The sequence below is a fragment of the Cyclopterus lumpus genome, chromosome 3 (genome assembly GCF_009769545.1).
Source record: "Cyclopterus lumpus isolate fCycLum1 chromosome 3, fCycLum1.pri, whole genome shotgun sequence".
Taxonomy (NCBI): Eukaryota; Metazoa; Chordata; class Actinopteri; order Perciformes; family Cyclopteridae; genus Cyclopterus; species Cyclopterus lumpus.
In genome coordinates this window covers 20,373,099-20,387,332 of record NC_046968.1, presented here as the reverse complement: position 1 = coordinate 20,387,332, position 14,234 = coordinate 20,373,099, and the positions used below count along the sequence as shown (strand labels likewise).

General features: G+C 38.9%; 1 protein-coding gene across 1 annotated transcript; it reads right to left on the bottom strand.

Moving 5' to 3' along the window:
• Window positions 1–893: 893 nt before the first annotated feature.
• zgc:123258 (uncharacterized protein LOC641502 homolog) lies at window positions 894–13,291 on the bottom strand. Its single transcript, XM_034560392.1, is given in 18 exon segments — window positions 894–1,335; window positions 2,002–2,035; window positions 3,767–3,927; window positions 4,281–4,361; window positions 4,682–4,781; window positions 5,772–5,825; window positions 6,504–6,560; window positions 6,871–6,945; window positions 7,258–7,339; window positions 8,153–8,254; window positions 8,612–8,708; window positions 9,683–9,822; window positions 9,824–9,838; window positions 10,773–10,906; window positions 11,042–11,131; window positions 11,501–11,683; window positions 12,156–12,266; window positions 13,067–13,291. Coding segments are annotated over 18 exon segments (1,605 nt in total). The 5' UTR covers window positions 13,121–13,291; the 3' UTR covers window positions 894–1,300.
• Between the last annotated feature and the right edge of the window lie 943 nt (window positions 13,292–14,234).

Below are 14,234 nucleotides of genomic sequence, written 5' to 3'. Positions count from 1 at the left end.
ATCCAAGTAATATATAACAGCTTTTACATTTGCAGACTTAAACATTGTACATCTTCTTTATTAACGATTTATTGGCAAATATAACTGCAGACTTTAAGACCTGATTGGAAATGAGAAGCCATTAACATGTATTAATGTTTACCTAGCATGCGTTATACAAGCAGATAACAACCGGACAAGCACCTATACTTATTTGTTACCCTTATTTTTAAACTCGTTATGAATGGCTTCTAACTGATGAAGCCTTCACAAATTAACCATTAACATGATATCAGTCACGAATGAGTCATGTCACAAGGAGATATTAGTTAGTGATTGGAATAAAGACATTTCCTAGAATGTCATAGCTGTCAGTTTAGTCTCTTTCCTCATTGCTATAAAAGAATAACATGCATTTGATTGATGATTTAAAAAATGAAATAACAATACTGTACGATTTGTTTTTATTTTACTAAAATATGATTAAGTGGCAAAAGATTCAAAAACACAAACAATATGTGCATTATAAACACTAATAAGGACTGGATACATCAAAGACTTCAGAAGCCTGGTTGGCCATTTTACATTCAACATTTTTATATAAAATATTTTAAAAAACGTTTTCATTAGGCTCCTTAGGCTACAGTGTTAATTCTTAACTCTTTCAGAAATAGCATTGTACCAACAGTTTTATCCAGTGTGGCAACCTTCTTTGTTGCAGAATTAATTTAAATTATGTAATTTAAAGAGCCTATTGATTGATGCACAGCACTGTCTGTCCCCTGGCTACCTCACAGAACATAAATGGCCCCATAAGAAGTTTAATAAACTCAGTTTGTACACTTAATTACAGCTTATGTGTCCCAAAGTATCCATGTGGAAGTTTCAACAAGGAACCAAATACACATACAACATTAAATACAAGTTTACTTTAATATAAGGCGATGAAATAAATCACATCATACAAACAGGTTACACAGAAACAGTTATCAAAAATGTATCAATGTGGCTACAAGTAATTTAAAACCTACCCCAGCCCTGATGAAACGACTGTCAAGCTGAATATTATAAAGTGCTTCCTCATTTTGTTGTAAGCCATCATCACCAAGGCAAAGTCATTATGTGAACCTAACAAACCTTCCAGGCACTAAACAAGCCAACACAATAGTTATTAACCTTCTAGCCAGTTGCAGCAGACAAATTAACCCTTACTGCTTCAAGAATCTGTTGATCAATAAAATGAATTCCCTTGCTTTGCAAATGTAAATATTAAAAAGTAAAAATAAAGCATCCAGCAGTAAGGTCCATTCTCAACACTAAGTCAGCATCCTTCTACGGAGCAGTCAGTTCTTCCCTCTAAAAAAAAAAAAGAGAAAAGGAAGAATTAATATATTTTTGGTTCACCAAATACAATTGACAGACGAAGAGATTTTAGGAAGTTTAATTTGCAATGCGCACTGCGTATACAACACCAGACGGGCCGTACGGTCTACATATACAGCAAGCCACAGCGATAACATATCCTCATCCCAATAACTGCAAGCAACAACATGCAGAGGGCAACATGGACATGTAGGTAACTGCATAAGGATGGAGTGATGCAAGTATGAATTCCCACTAGTTGGAAAAGACGAATGAGTGGAGAAAGAGAATGATAAAAGCAAACTGCAAAAATAAAGAGTTGAAGTTAATGGTATTCCAGGGCTATGGCTTGAAGACAAGGTGTGTTGCTGAGAAGCTCTTCAGACATTTCTGATTATTTCCAATCAACTAGAGACACCTAGTGGTGAGTTAAGGCAAACAATGTACTGTCCTCCGAGTTCTTTGTATTTTAAAAAGGCATACCATCTGTTGTGTCTTTAATATCACATTGAGCCCGGAAATCAGGGGTTAAAATGTCCAAAGAAAAAAGATAAAGGGGGCCAAAAGAAGCCCCTAAGAAAAGATTATGGCACTGCAGTCAGCAAGACTATGAAATGGCATGAGAGATGGAGGGTGAGGTCTGGGTGCAGCACAGCAAACCTGGCAGCAAAGGCTCCCTTGACGAGTCCAAGACCTGGTGAAGATGAAGCCAGGTCAGAATTGTATCTCTGTCCTGCCCCTTTGTTGTCGCTCACATAAAAAGATGAGCATATTCATACGACACATCCATGCAGCCTTCTCTCAGAATACCTCAACTAAATCTCGGACCTCGGGGGTGAGAAATGTTTAGAATTTCAAAGTATTTTGCAGGATTGTTGTTAAACTACAAAACGTGCTATATTAAGTCAATTTCAAAACTTCCAAGGAGCCATTGATTCAGTTCATGCTAGTTGCAGATGAAAACTGTGACTTTGACCAGTTAGCTGTGATGGATTACCAGTGTAAGGATTATTTCAAGTCTCACCAAGTTCATTTTCATACAGTACACGCAATAGCTGTTATCAATGGCTGACTGGAAGCGGTGAAATCCAAAAACTTAAAGTATGGTTTGGAAAACATACATTTGTAGTCAACAAGCTCAAACATAAAGAAACAGCTGCTGTGGTCCTTAAAGACTGTGGATTTTATCTGCCCTATATAGTTTCTGCTAAAATATAATAGCAGGGGAATTTATAGTACTAAAGGTTGGAATACTCATATGCCAACAATAGTTTAATTTAAAGCAAATTAAAAAAGTTTCTGTCCTCCAGCATATGTGATTGTGTTTTTTGTGGTTGTTTTTAATTCCATGTTTGAACGTTGTGTGTGTATTTAGGTTTGTGTTCATATACTGTATGTTTATTTGCTTTTTGCTCTCGAGTGTGGCACACTTTATTTTTCTTATTTAGATAATTAAATTAAATTGTTCTCTCCTTTACATTTTTTAAGATGCACTGCTTAATATGTTAGTCTTTTATAAAATATCATAAAACACATCATATAACAGGTTCTACTGATTTATATAGAGAATTCCTACATTTTACATAATGCCACTGCAGGGCATTGTGGATCAATTCCCAAACATATCCAACATTCATAACATGTCCTTCCCTCATTGTGGGAGACATCACCCAATAGTAATGAATGGGTGTCACACACACACACACACACACACACACACACACACACACACACACACACACACACACACACACACACACACACACACACACACACACACACACACACACACACACACACACACACACACACACACACACACACACACACACACACACACACACACACACACACACACACACACACACACACACACACACACACACACGTCTTTTTATTGCCGATTACATTTGGTTCTGGAGTCGGTCAATACACTACAAGTGGTGACTCACAGGAATGTCTGAAGAGCAAGCCTGAAATACTGTAAGTGCAATGACAGTGTAGTGATGTTATTGTGTTTACTAAAAAGGGGCAATTAGTAATAAAAAGAAAACATACTTCACATTAAAAAGTGCAGCTTTTAATATTCTATTCACATTTTTACTAAAGCAGATAGAGAAAGAAAAAAAAATCTCGCTCTGCAGAACGTCAGCAACAATGAAGCCGCAAACCCTGAGAGCAGACTAGGAAATGGCTGAACAGCCATTTATTATGTTGTGCACAAGCAGCTCGGCACTAAAGCTTGTACGCCTGTATCAGTAAATATTAACAATATCCTCCTTGTGACTAGCAGTGAGCATAGGTCTTGGCAATAAGCCTTGCTGTGTACGCAGGAATTACTAGCAGGAAGTACCAACAGGAAGTACCACCACTGTGCCAAAACTGTATAGAATCACTTTAAACTCTCTCTCACCGGTCCTCTCACCTCATAGGTGGTTCCTGCCCAGAACTGCTTCATCTCTCCCCTGCACGCAGCCACCACGGCGGAGGTTATCAGGGTGAAGGGCACCAGGTAGAGAAGTGCGGGCTGACCCATCCCTGACAGCAGCATCACAACAAATGTCACTATCATTCCCAGCAGATAGGCTGGAATGAGAGACGGACAAATACAAACACAGAAGGAGACAGACAAAATTAACCTGAAACTTGCCATGCACAAGTATTAAAAAAGACACACACAAAATATCGTCTGATATATATCAAATATGTCCAGACTGATGAATAAGCAAATTAAATCAAATGGAGTTCAGCAAGAAGGGGGTTCAGTCGAGCAGTAAAGAGCAGCACAACTAATATTATAAATAGGGAATATAAAACAAATCAAATGCACAATAATCTATAATGTGACGGTGATATACTGTACACTTATCCTTACAGTATCAACGATGGATATATATTCAACAAATGATTAATACAATTATAGTTGAACTGTGATGTACCTATGCAGCAGCAGACAAAGTAGATCTTCTTGCTGCTGTTGATCCAAACATCAAATCTGCTGCAGTAGGCCACCAGGAGACCTGTTGGACCAACGAGGATGCAGCGGTTGAGCGACACGTCACACCATAAATGCTTCACTTTATTTATCGTTTCTCAGCTCAGAAGCAGTGCTGCCGTTTGTATTTTTGCTTTTAAAATGTTTGTTTTTTTAGTACTTTTAAAAGCAAAAAGAAAGCAACACATGAGAGCTGGGCCACACTGCCGGTGGGAACTTTACACATCATATATTAAGTTGTCCTTATTTTTCCTCTATCGGTTTATATACTCTAGTTTAACTGAGAGCAGCCACTGCTGTGTACCGGGGACAGTGTAAACACTGACAGTGACACTTTAACCTCACCTGGAACAATGATATCGCCATAACCCAGAATGGAAAACTGCATCCCACACAGGTTCTGAGCCCAAGCTGAGAACCGCGGGACACGCATGACCACTGGCAGCTGAGAAGAAAAACATTAGTAAATGTTAATAAAGAAGTGTGACTCTCTACTTAATATTAGTTTCTCAAAGCAGCGATTTGGTGCATATTGCTTCAGAACATAAGCTATGCTGCAGGAAAAGTCCTGGGAGAAACACTGCTTCAGCTATCCAGCAACGGCTTAACATTCCTAAATTAAATCCCTGGGAACTGAGGAGCAAAAACACTTACAATATTCATAAAGCAATGCTTTTAAATGGAAAATAAATAGAGAATCATTTCTATAAAACAACTGAAATCTATAGAACTATAAAACACAAAAACATTGCTCATGAAACGATTCATCTTGAGCAGAACTGCTGTGTTCAAAGTACAAATCAAGTGACTTTTCAACACACAGCACCTTAGCAAATTATGTGATTCTGATATACGTGGGTCTTTCCTTCACATTTGAAAAAAAGTACGGTAAAAGCATTTTGTATATCTCGCAAGAACATTATTTTCATAAGGAGGATAACAGCCAAGAATGTAATAAACATTCTAGATTAGATCACATTAGGCTTGGATGGGCTGAATGGGTCTATGTCTATGTGTCAATCATGTGTATTTGTAGTTGAGAGAAGACTAAACTGAAATTATCCACAATTGGTGGTGGTGGTGGTTGGGGGGGGGGCTTGATGCTCAGTTGCATGTTCCACAAGAATAGACTGACCTCTGGTGGCGTGTTCTGTGTACTGCAATTTGTACATCAATGCATTTATAAAAAAGTGGAGAATCTGTATTTATGACATTCCATGTGTGCACAAAGACTAATATATGAAACAAAAGAAAGGCCAATACAGAACTTTCCCAGCATAGTTTTAATCGCATAGTTGGCAAGCCTTTTTGAAAGGTGGGTTCTGCTCATGAGAATCCATCTTGAGACCACACATCTATAAACCCCAAACCCTTCCCACCCACCTCAGGATGTAGCATTAAGAAAAGAAGACGTGGTTAACAAATAAAGCCTTACTTTCTCAGAGGGAGCCTGGGGTTCAGCGGGGACCTGCACCATGTTACCTTGCGTCTACGACAGAGCCCACCCAACCCCAACGCACAGTTAGTCAATCAGTCTATCATGGCTCGTAGGGCGTAAACAACAAGCAGTGCAGATCAGCCAGGATGTTAATAAAGCCACAACAGAGTTGAAGGGGAATTCCACCAAACTTAGGGTTTAGATTGTTGTCCAGGACTTAGGTGATACAACTCCTGCACACTGCTCTTCTTGAACACACATTCACTTCTCCAATTTAAGTCATTCATGGAACGGTCTTTATTCAGTCTCACAATAAAGTGAACAATTTTGGGTTAGTAGCAAGCAAAAACAATCCTAGGTCAGGATAAATGTCAAAAAGAAAATGGGGACTTCCCACAAATACAAAGTCATAATTCAAGATATTTAAACTAATGTACAAAAATAATAGGCTGTACATTAATTTAATTTAATAAAAGTTAAACACGATCTTTATTGGGGATGCCACAATTCACCGGCGAACGGTATTCAGTAAAAATATACAATTTGCTTTTTAGTCCTCCATTCCTAATTATGCTTTATTGTGAATAACAAATAGTTGTTGCAATCAGCAGAAGGAGAGCTAGTTAACTCATGAAAACAATGAGAAGACAGAATGTGGAATCTGATCATTTAGAAAATTTGATTTGGTGAATTTCCCCTTTAAGGACGACGCAATGCAGGAGGACTAACCTTCTCGCCTGATGCATCCGGGCCCAGGGCAACCTGCACCATGATGCTAACTCCATTCTGTCGAAAGAGAAGAGACGCCAAGCATTCATATTATGTTACTGGTCCAATTGTAAAACAGCCAGGCATCACACTAAAAACATCTCCTATTCAATGGTGATAGGTGGCAGTGTGTGGTTGTGTCTGTGGTCACTTAAATTAAGCGTTTTGTGCATAAGTGAAATATGGGACAACAAATAGGTGAACATATAAATCGGAAAAATACTGATGAATGGCTTCATATACTGATATCAGTGGCAGTTAAGCATGTGAAAAACCCTGCTGCTCCAGCCTTAAGAAAATTCAACAAAATAAATACATATACTCATACCTTGGTGAAGTAAGGAGTAATGAAAACGAAGAAGACGTCATACACAATCAGGAGGCTCAGCAGAATCACACAGATCTATGCCATTATGGGGGGAAAGAATGTATCAAAGATTGATTCCAGAACTGAGAAAAACATATTTTAACATTTCAACACAGCTTTATCAGCATTGCATTAATAGCCAGTGAGGGTAATGTACAGACGTCTGTCTTGTTGAGACAGCAATATAAAAGGCACAATGGGACGATGTGTGACATACATAATGACAGAAGACAATAAATATAAAAAATGTAAACAATTATCAATCAGAGAACACCAATTATGATTAACAGAGTCGAGATTAAGATATAATGATGAAAGAAGGGAGTGTGATCCTGAGAGAAGAGGTACCTTGAAGTTGGACAGTGAAATGGTCTTCATGAAGTTGAGGCAGAAAGCAATGCCAAGGAGGTCCTGCAAGATCCAGATCCATCTGGGAGGGACAAAAACTAATCTTTGACCTTGTGTTTTAACATTTAACAAGAACAGTTTACTTCTACTAAAGGATACAGCGTGAAAAAGGAACAGCATCGAGTTACACCCATTTACAAATAACACCCTGCGAAAGTAAATTCTGCTAAAATCACAACACAAAGCCAAGAGCAACATTATTAAGGAAAATTGATTTTGAAGCCATATTTTGGATAGTTTACCAAGAGACTTTGGCTATAAATGTTTTTTGGCTTTCACTCAGAAGTAGCCGTCTGAATAAGATCAACACAGCAACACAAACAAGTCATGCTAAGGACATTGTGACAGGTAGGCTGAAAGTTATTACTATGTTAGGAACACTGCTACAATGAGACACTAACTGTAATAATGTGCCAACATTATAATTAAATTAAATGTGAGTGAGGATATTATTTAAGATAATTACCATGTAATAAGAAAATACTTACTGAAACTTAAGACATCATTAATGTCTCATAAGATTCATCAAGTTCGCAAGAAAATGTGTTTTCATTAATATCTTGATTCACACACAGCATTCCACCCGTCAGACATTATGTCTTTTACACCATGGCACTACAGTCACTTTTCTGGTGAGATACTTTAAAAACTAACACTGACTTGGGATATGCAATGTCAAAAGCACTGCTGCTGCGATGCAAGTGTTTCGCAGATCATTTTAACCAATAAGCATTTCCTGCCGCTCCACCGCACCAGTCCTCTGTGACGGTGGCACAGCTGTGTCTGAGTGTGTTATGGTTGTGTGTTTTTGTGCGCACGTGTCCCCTCACAGTACCTGTCTTCATTTCTGTAGACAGCCCAGACCACAGCAATGCTAATACACACAGAAGCCAGGATGAGAGACCTCACAGAGAAGTTGTAATTTCGGATGGAGAAGCTAGAAAAAGACACATAAATAAAAGATGAATAAAGACTTTCAGCAGTTGAGGCTTGTCTGCCAGGATGTGATTCAGAGACACATGTGCCAACACACAGAGATCAGTCTCACAGTGTCCATAATATCCGGCTTGTTTAGAACTGTAATTATGGATAAACCAGGAAAAGCAGTACACATATTCTTTTATCCTGGGCTGATCATCAGGCAATATAGGCGAAAATTGTTGTTTTTATGTTATTAATTGTTGTGTTTCTGCTGGTCTGTCACACAATTATCTATTTCATATTTTCCCCAACAGAAGTTGTGTGTGTGTGTGTGTGTGTGTGTGTGTGTGTGTTTAAAGTGTGATGCTCATACCTCCCAGTGCCACAACCAATTATTTCCATGATTGCATCCAGACAGCTGAACAGTGCAGAGGCCGACGCCAGGCAGAATATAGCAATAATGATGTAAACTGAGGGAAGAAGAAACACAGACCACAATAACAACACTGCAGATATAATCACTCCTTCCAGTGCTTAAAGTGGGCCGGTAACAGTACCGGCACTTCTACGGTTTACTCTTTGGTGTACCGGGACTTTTTCTGTCACTTTTCTGTCCTCTCCATATCAGGCTCGCATGACCAGAGTTTTTGTATTCATAAGAAAACAATGTAGATAGCATCAGGACGAGTTGATGAGCCACATGGAGGAGAGGAGGTGAGAACAAGGCTGCTGTACTTTATCAATACCATTTTCATATATTTTTTGTAAAATAATTTGTGGACTGAAAAAAATCTATTTTCTGAATCAGCTTTTTTTGATTCACACAAAATGATTTTACAGGGCAAACATTTCCAGCTGAATGAAATGTTCAAAGGAAAACTGGTATATGTGTAATCAACTAAATAACTATAGCAGGTTTTTATCTGTAAGCCTTTTGGGCGTTATTTATAATTATGTTTAATTCATGAACAGAATTGCATAGTCAAAACCCTTCAAATTGTCTTGGGGAAGGACACCCAAACCCAATATCTCCTTGTATCTTTTAGTCAATTATTAATATGAATGCATCTCTTAATCCTGCTGCATAATATGTACGAGCATCTTGAAAGGGACATTGCTTCTAAAACTTGAATCAATAGCTCACACGCCTCAGCTGTGCATACACGCATACCTGCCTGACTGGCTGGTGTTGATTCCAGGCTATCGTAAGATACGATAGCCTACAAATGACACAGGAAAGCACTTTAAATATTAACACTGTGGGTAAATGTACAAACACACCAGCTTAAAGCTATGTTTCAGTTGGACTATTATTGGAGTTGTAGAGGCCTACTATAGAAGATGCATAGTGCAGGCACAATATAACACGCCTAAAGAAGTAATAAATAAATAGGAATAAGTAGACATTGCTGATACACACTAAGAGCTGAGTATTCCCACTTACCAAGGACGTTGTAGAAGAAGTACATGAGGACCAGCATCCCAGACATCAGTGCTACAAAGAGGACCACTTTGAGAGGAGAGTACAGGAAAACCTCTCCGCTGTCTGCTTTGCTCTCTCCCCCTCCCCCCCCCTACAACATCACCATTCAACCGGTCTCTGCCAAAAAGTGAAAAACACTTGATTAAAAAAAATAATAATGGTATTTATCTTATGCGGTGAGAGTGGTTGTTTGGGGGAAAAAGGACCAGGCAGCATCCAATACTCATACACAGAGAGTGGACCGTACCATTGCATTAAATTATATTGGATATAATAGCACTGCAATAAATATGACCTTTGGAAAAGTAGTCAAGGCTACAAGTATTTGGACTTTCAGTTTTAATTCAACGTATATAACAAAACTAGGGAATTAACCGTATAGGAATTACAACCACATTTTCACCTGATCTCAACCTAAGGTGAGTGTGCTTTTCATTTACTTCAGATAAAAGTGAAGGCCGAAAGACCCACAAACAAGCAGCAACTGAAAAAGGCTGCAGTAAAGGCCTGGCAACGCATCTCAAGGCAGGACACTTAGTGGTTGCTGATGCCTATGGGTGTAAGACTTCAGGCTATCATTGACTGCAAAGGATTTTCCTCCAAGTATTATAAATTATCATTATATTCACTATAATGTTAGTTTGCCCAATTACTTCTGAATCTTTGAAAATGTGGGGGAGTGTGTAAAAATGGCTGTAATTCCTAAACAGTTAATGCTATATTTGTGTTAAATCCATTGAAATAAAGATGAAAGTCTCCACTTTAACCTTATATTGACTGCTTTATTTAAAATCCATTGCAGTCGCGTAAATAGGCAACATTAGCTAAATTGTGTCACAGTCCAAATACTTACGTATGTGTTGCTTATTGATAATGGCATCTACTGTATGCTCACTTTTCAGTAAATAATACATTCACAGACACGTAATTACATTGTCACTGCATTCTAACCAGCGTTTCCCACACATATATTTTCTGCTAATATGTGCTCTAGTTTGATTTAAATAAAATGTATAGATAGTGCACTGTATGTGAAGCTGCAATGTCCTACCTCTCACCCGCCCCGCTCCAGAAGCCGCCCAAGATGACTGTGACCATGGCAATCAGTAGCATGACTGCAATGCTCGCATCAATCTTTGAGTGAGGTGGAGCATAAAGCTTCCCCTGCATCACTTCTCCAAACACCTGAGGAAGAATAAACATTTAATAAGAAACTTTTCCAGTTGAACCTTCTTCATCAAATGTACCTTTATAAAGAGGGGTGACAAGAATTCCGTAATAAGACTGAATTCAGAAGCAGCAGAAAAAGTAAGGACTGACCTGCTGTGCTTCAAGATAGTCCCTGTACCTCATGAGAGCCACAGGAATCTGGATCTTTGCGTACTCTGAGTCATTGGCTGATGGAGTGATCTGAAAAGCCGAGAAGTAAGAGAGAGGTTTTCATAAATGCAGTTGTTTAGAATTTATTGTCTCTTCGTCAGTCATCTTTAAATGTTATATTGTCAAACAACAAGTGTGAACAAGATGGAAATCCCCACCCACACCACTGTCACTTCCTTATTTCTGAATCACTTCTGCATGTGCATCTTACATTTGTACATATGGACACCAACTAGTATTACAATCTTGTACAGATCAACAACAACAAAAACAAAAGACTATGAGTTCTCCACAACAGTTAGTTGATCATTAAGACACCTGTAATATTAGGAAGATGTCAAATCACATTCCCATGTGATTAGTCTACTGACAAAATACAGTTTGATGTAAATGTCCTACCAATAACGTGTTGCTGGCAATGAGCAAAGTTGTAGCTCCAAGGTTCTGAGCAATCAGAGCTTTCTGGCTGAAATCACAGTCCCCCCTCATCACCACCAAGGCTTTGCCCTTTACGGCTTCTGGACTGACCCCAGAGGTGTTACACAGCACAGTGAAGGTCATATTCACCACTGGATACTGCAGCTGAGAAAGTGAAGACAATGAGTAATGTAGCGATGAGGATAAGTGGAAAATCTCCTAGATTTATCCCATCATAACTTTTGGAAACACAAGAGAAGTCGCATAATTGTGGGTGGTACGGCACATACAACAAATACATTTTTATCTAAGGTCTTCGTCATTACTTCTTAACTGTACATATGTTTAATTCTGGATTCACAGTGATCAGAGTAGTAGAACATCAACAGGCCATATAAGTAAAGTTTTGAGATTGTACATGTTTAAGTTCATCTCAAATTTGTACACTGGTCAATTAGGCAACTAACCAGTCATCATCTATTTTAGTTCTGATGTCAAAAGCATGAAATACAAAACAAATTGATAACAAATGGAGAAAAAAAGTGCTTAATATGTCAATAAAAGTCAGCGTTATTTTCCTTTCCTAATACTAATAACTCAGAATAGAATAGTGCTTGAAAATGTTTGAACAACTTACAGCAGCATCAAGGGTTTGTGACAGGGGGGTCCAGGAATGATTGTGGACAATACAGTACTCCTTGTTTGTACTTCCATTTGAAATGTGCAAGATTGCCTCTTGGCAGTTTATCTGTCGGGCAAGAAATGTTATTCTTAGACATGTTATTCTTTTGAGTTCCACACATACATATAATATTGAAGAAAATATACCTTACCCCAACCCAGTCATTTAGACCCTGCCCTACACTGACAGTATAGTAATTTAAATGCTGTCATTTCTCTTACAAACCTAATATACGCTTGATCAGATTGACTTGAAGCAATTTTTAATTATGAATCACCCCCCATGATAGTTTACAACAGCAATCTAAAAGCAGTGACACAGACATGCACTGTCCAGTGATCAATAAGTGTGCCCCTATCTACCACTAGCTGTCACATTATGGTCGCTCGTTCTTGAAATGAATATGCAAACGCTTCCCGTGTTGATGACGTAGGCGAGGACGTTGTCAAAAACCACACTCCGCTGAACCCTAAAATGAAACTATATAACTTAACGTTAAGCGGAATTAGATTTTAACGGCCAGCGCGCGGGGTGTCATTAAATGTCAGTTTGGGGAGCGGTTGCCTAGTTACATTAACGTAACCCCCCCCCCAGCTTGAGCTGACGCTAACTGACAAACGTTTCGTAGCTAACGGTAGCTCGTCGACGGGAGCCGTTTGTCTCCCCGGGGTTACTGTGCCTGTGACACGCATTCAAGCCCCGTGTGTCGACAACGCACTCAGAATACGATTCAGACAGCCAGGTTAGCTTAACTAACAGCAGTCGTAGCTGACATGTTTTCCGACGGTTCTTCCAGATATAATAAGGCCCGTCAGTTTCTGACGCACACTCAGTTCAGTTTCTGTTTTCACCGTCCGTCAACTTACCTGCGATACAAAGAAAACGACCGACACGATGATGAATCCGACTGCTCTTTCCATTCTGGTAACATTCGTTTTTTTACGCAGTCCGGCGGCATCCACATTAATTTGCGTCTATAAGACACGGATCCACTTTCTATTCGCTAAGTTACTCGTATGTTCATCGCAAATGTTTCGCTCGCCAGCAGCTGCCAGGCACTTCCTGTATCGGCTCGTGAGTGACACATGACCGCGTGAGACGCTGACCCATTGGCTTCTGTTTCACCTCACAGCGTGTCAACAACAAACAAGCCACTGTGATAATAAAGAAGTACAAGTAGCAATGCTAAAAACGTATTAAATAAGGCATGACCAAATGGCATACAATGAACAAGTAAGTGTAGGCCTAACGTTATTAATAATGTATCACCTACATTCTTAATAAGAAAGAAACGTAGCCTGTGTTGTTACTGATATTAACGATCGCTTCGGGTTTATATTTGAACTCCTTCTTTGACAGAGATTAATTTCTTTCTTTCTTTCTTCTTTCTTTGTATGACCGAGCGTTCTGGGTTACTTATAACATGTTAACAAACGTAGTCTGGAGATCAGACATGTCGTTCAGCCCACGGCTTCCCTCTTTATTTATTTGTCGTCGTCCCCAAGTCCAGTTACTTTTTCCTCTCTACGGCAACCCCCGAAGGGACATATCATCTCCAATACCAAAACACACACACATATATATATATATATATATATATATATATATATATATATATATATATATATATATATTTATATATATATATATATATATATATTATGATAGTCAAGACAGGTCGAGATAGTAAATGGTGCATGACCAGCTAAAGGTGCACATGAAATGAATGGCCAAGATCTTGGTGAAATTCCCAGTTGAACCAAGCAGGACTGCACCATGAGCAGGCCTGCTTGGTTCAACTTACAACTGTGAGACAAAAATAACACCTTCACGTGTCAGCTGGTTGCAACCTCACACACGGAACTTTAAAGGGACATACAGTTGTGTCATTGTGTATTCATGTAAATTAAATCCATGCATGCCTCAGAATAGACTCCTGGGTCTAGGGGACCCCACAAAAGAGAGGAACACAATAGGGAGCTGGAGCTGTTGGAACGATAGAAGATGACTCAATCCAGCATATCACTGATGGAC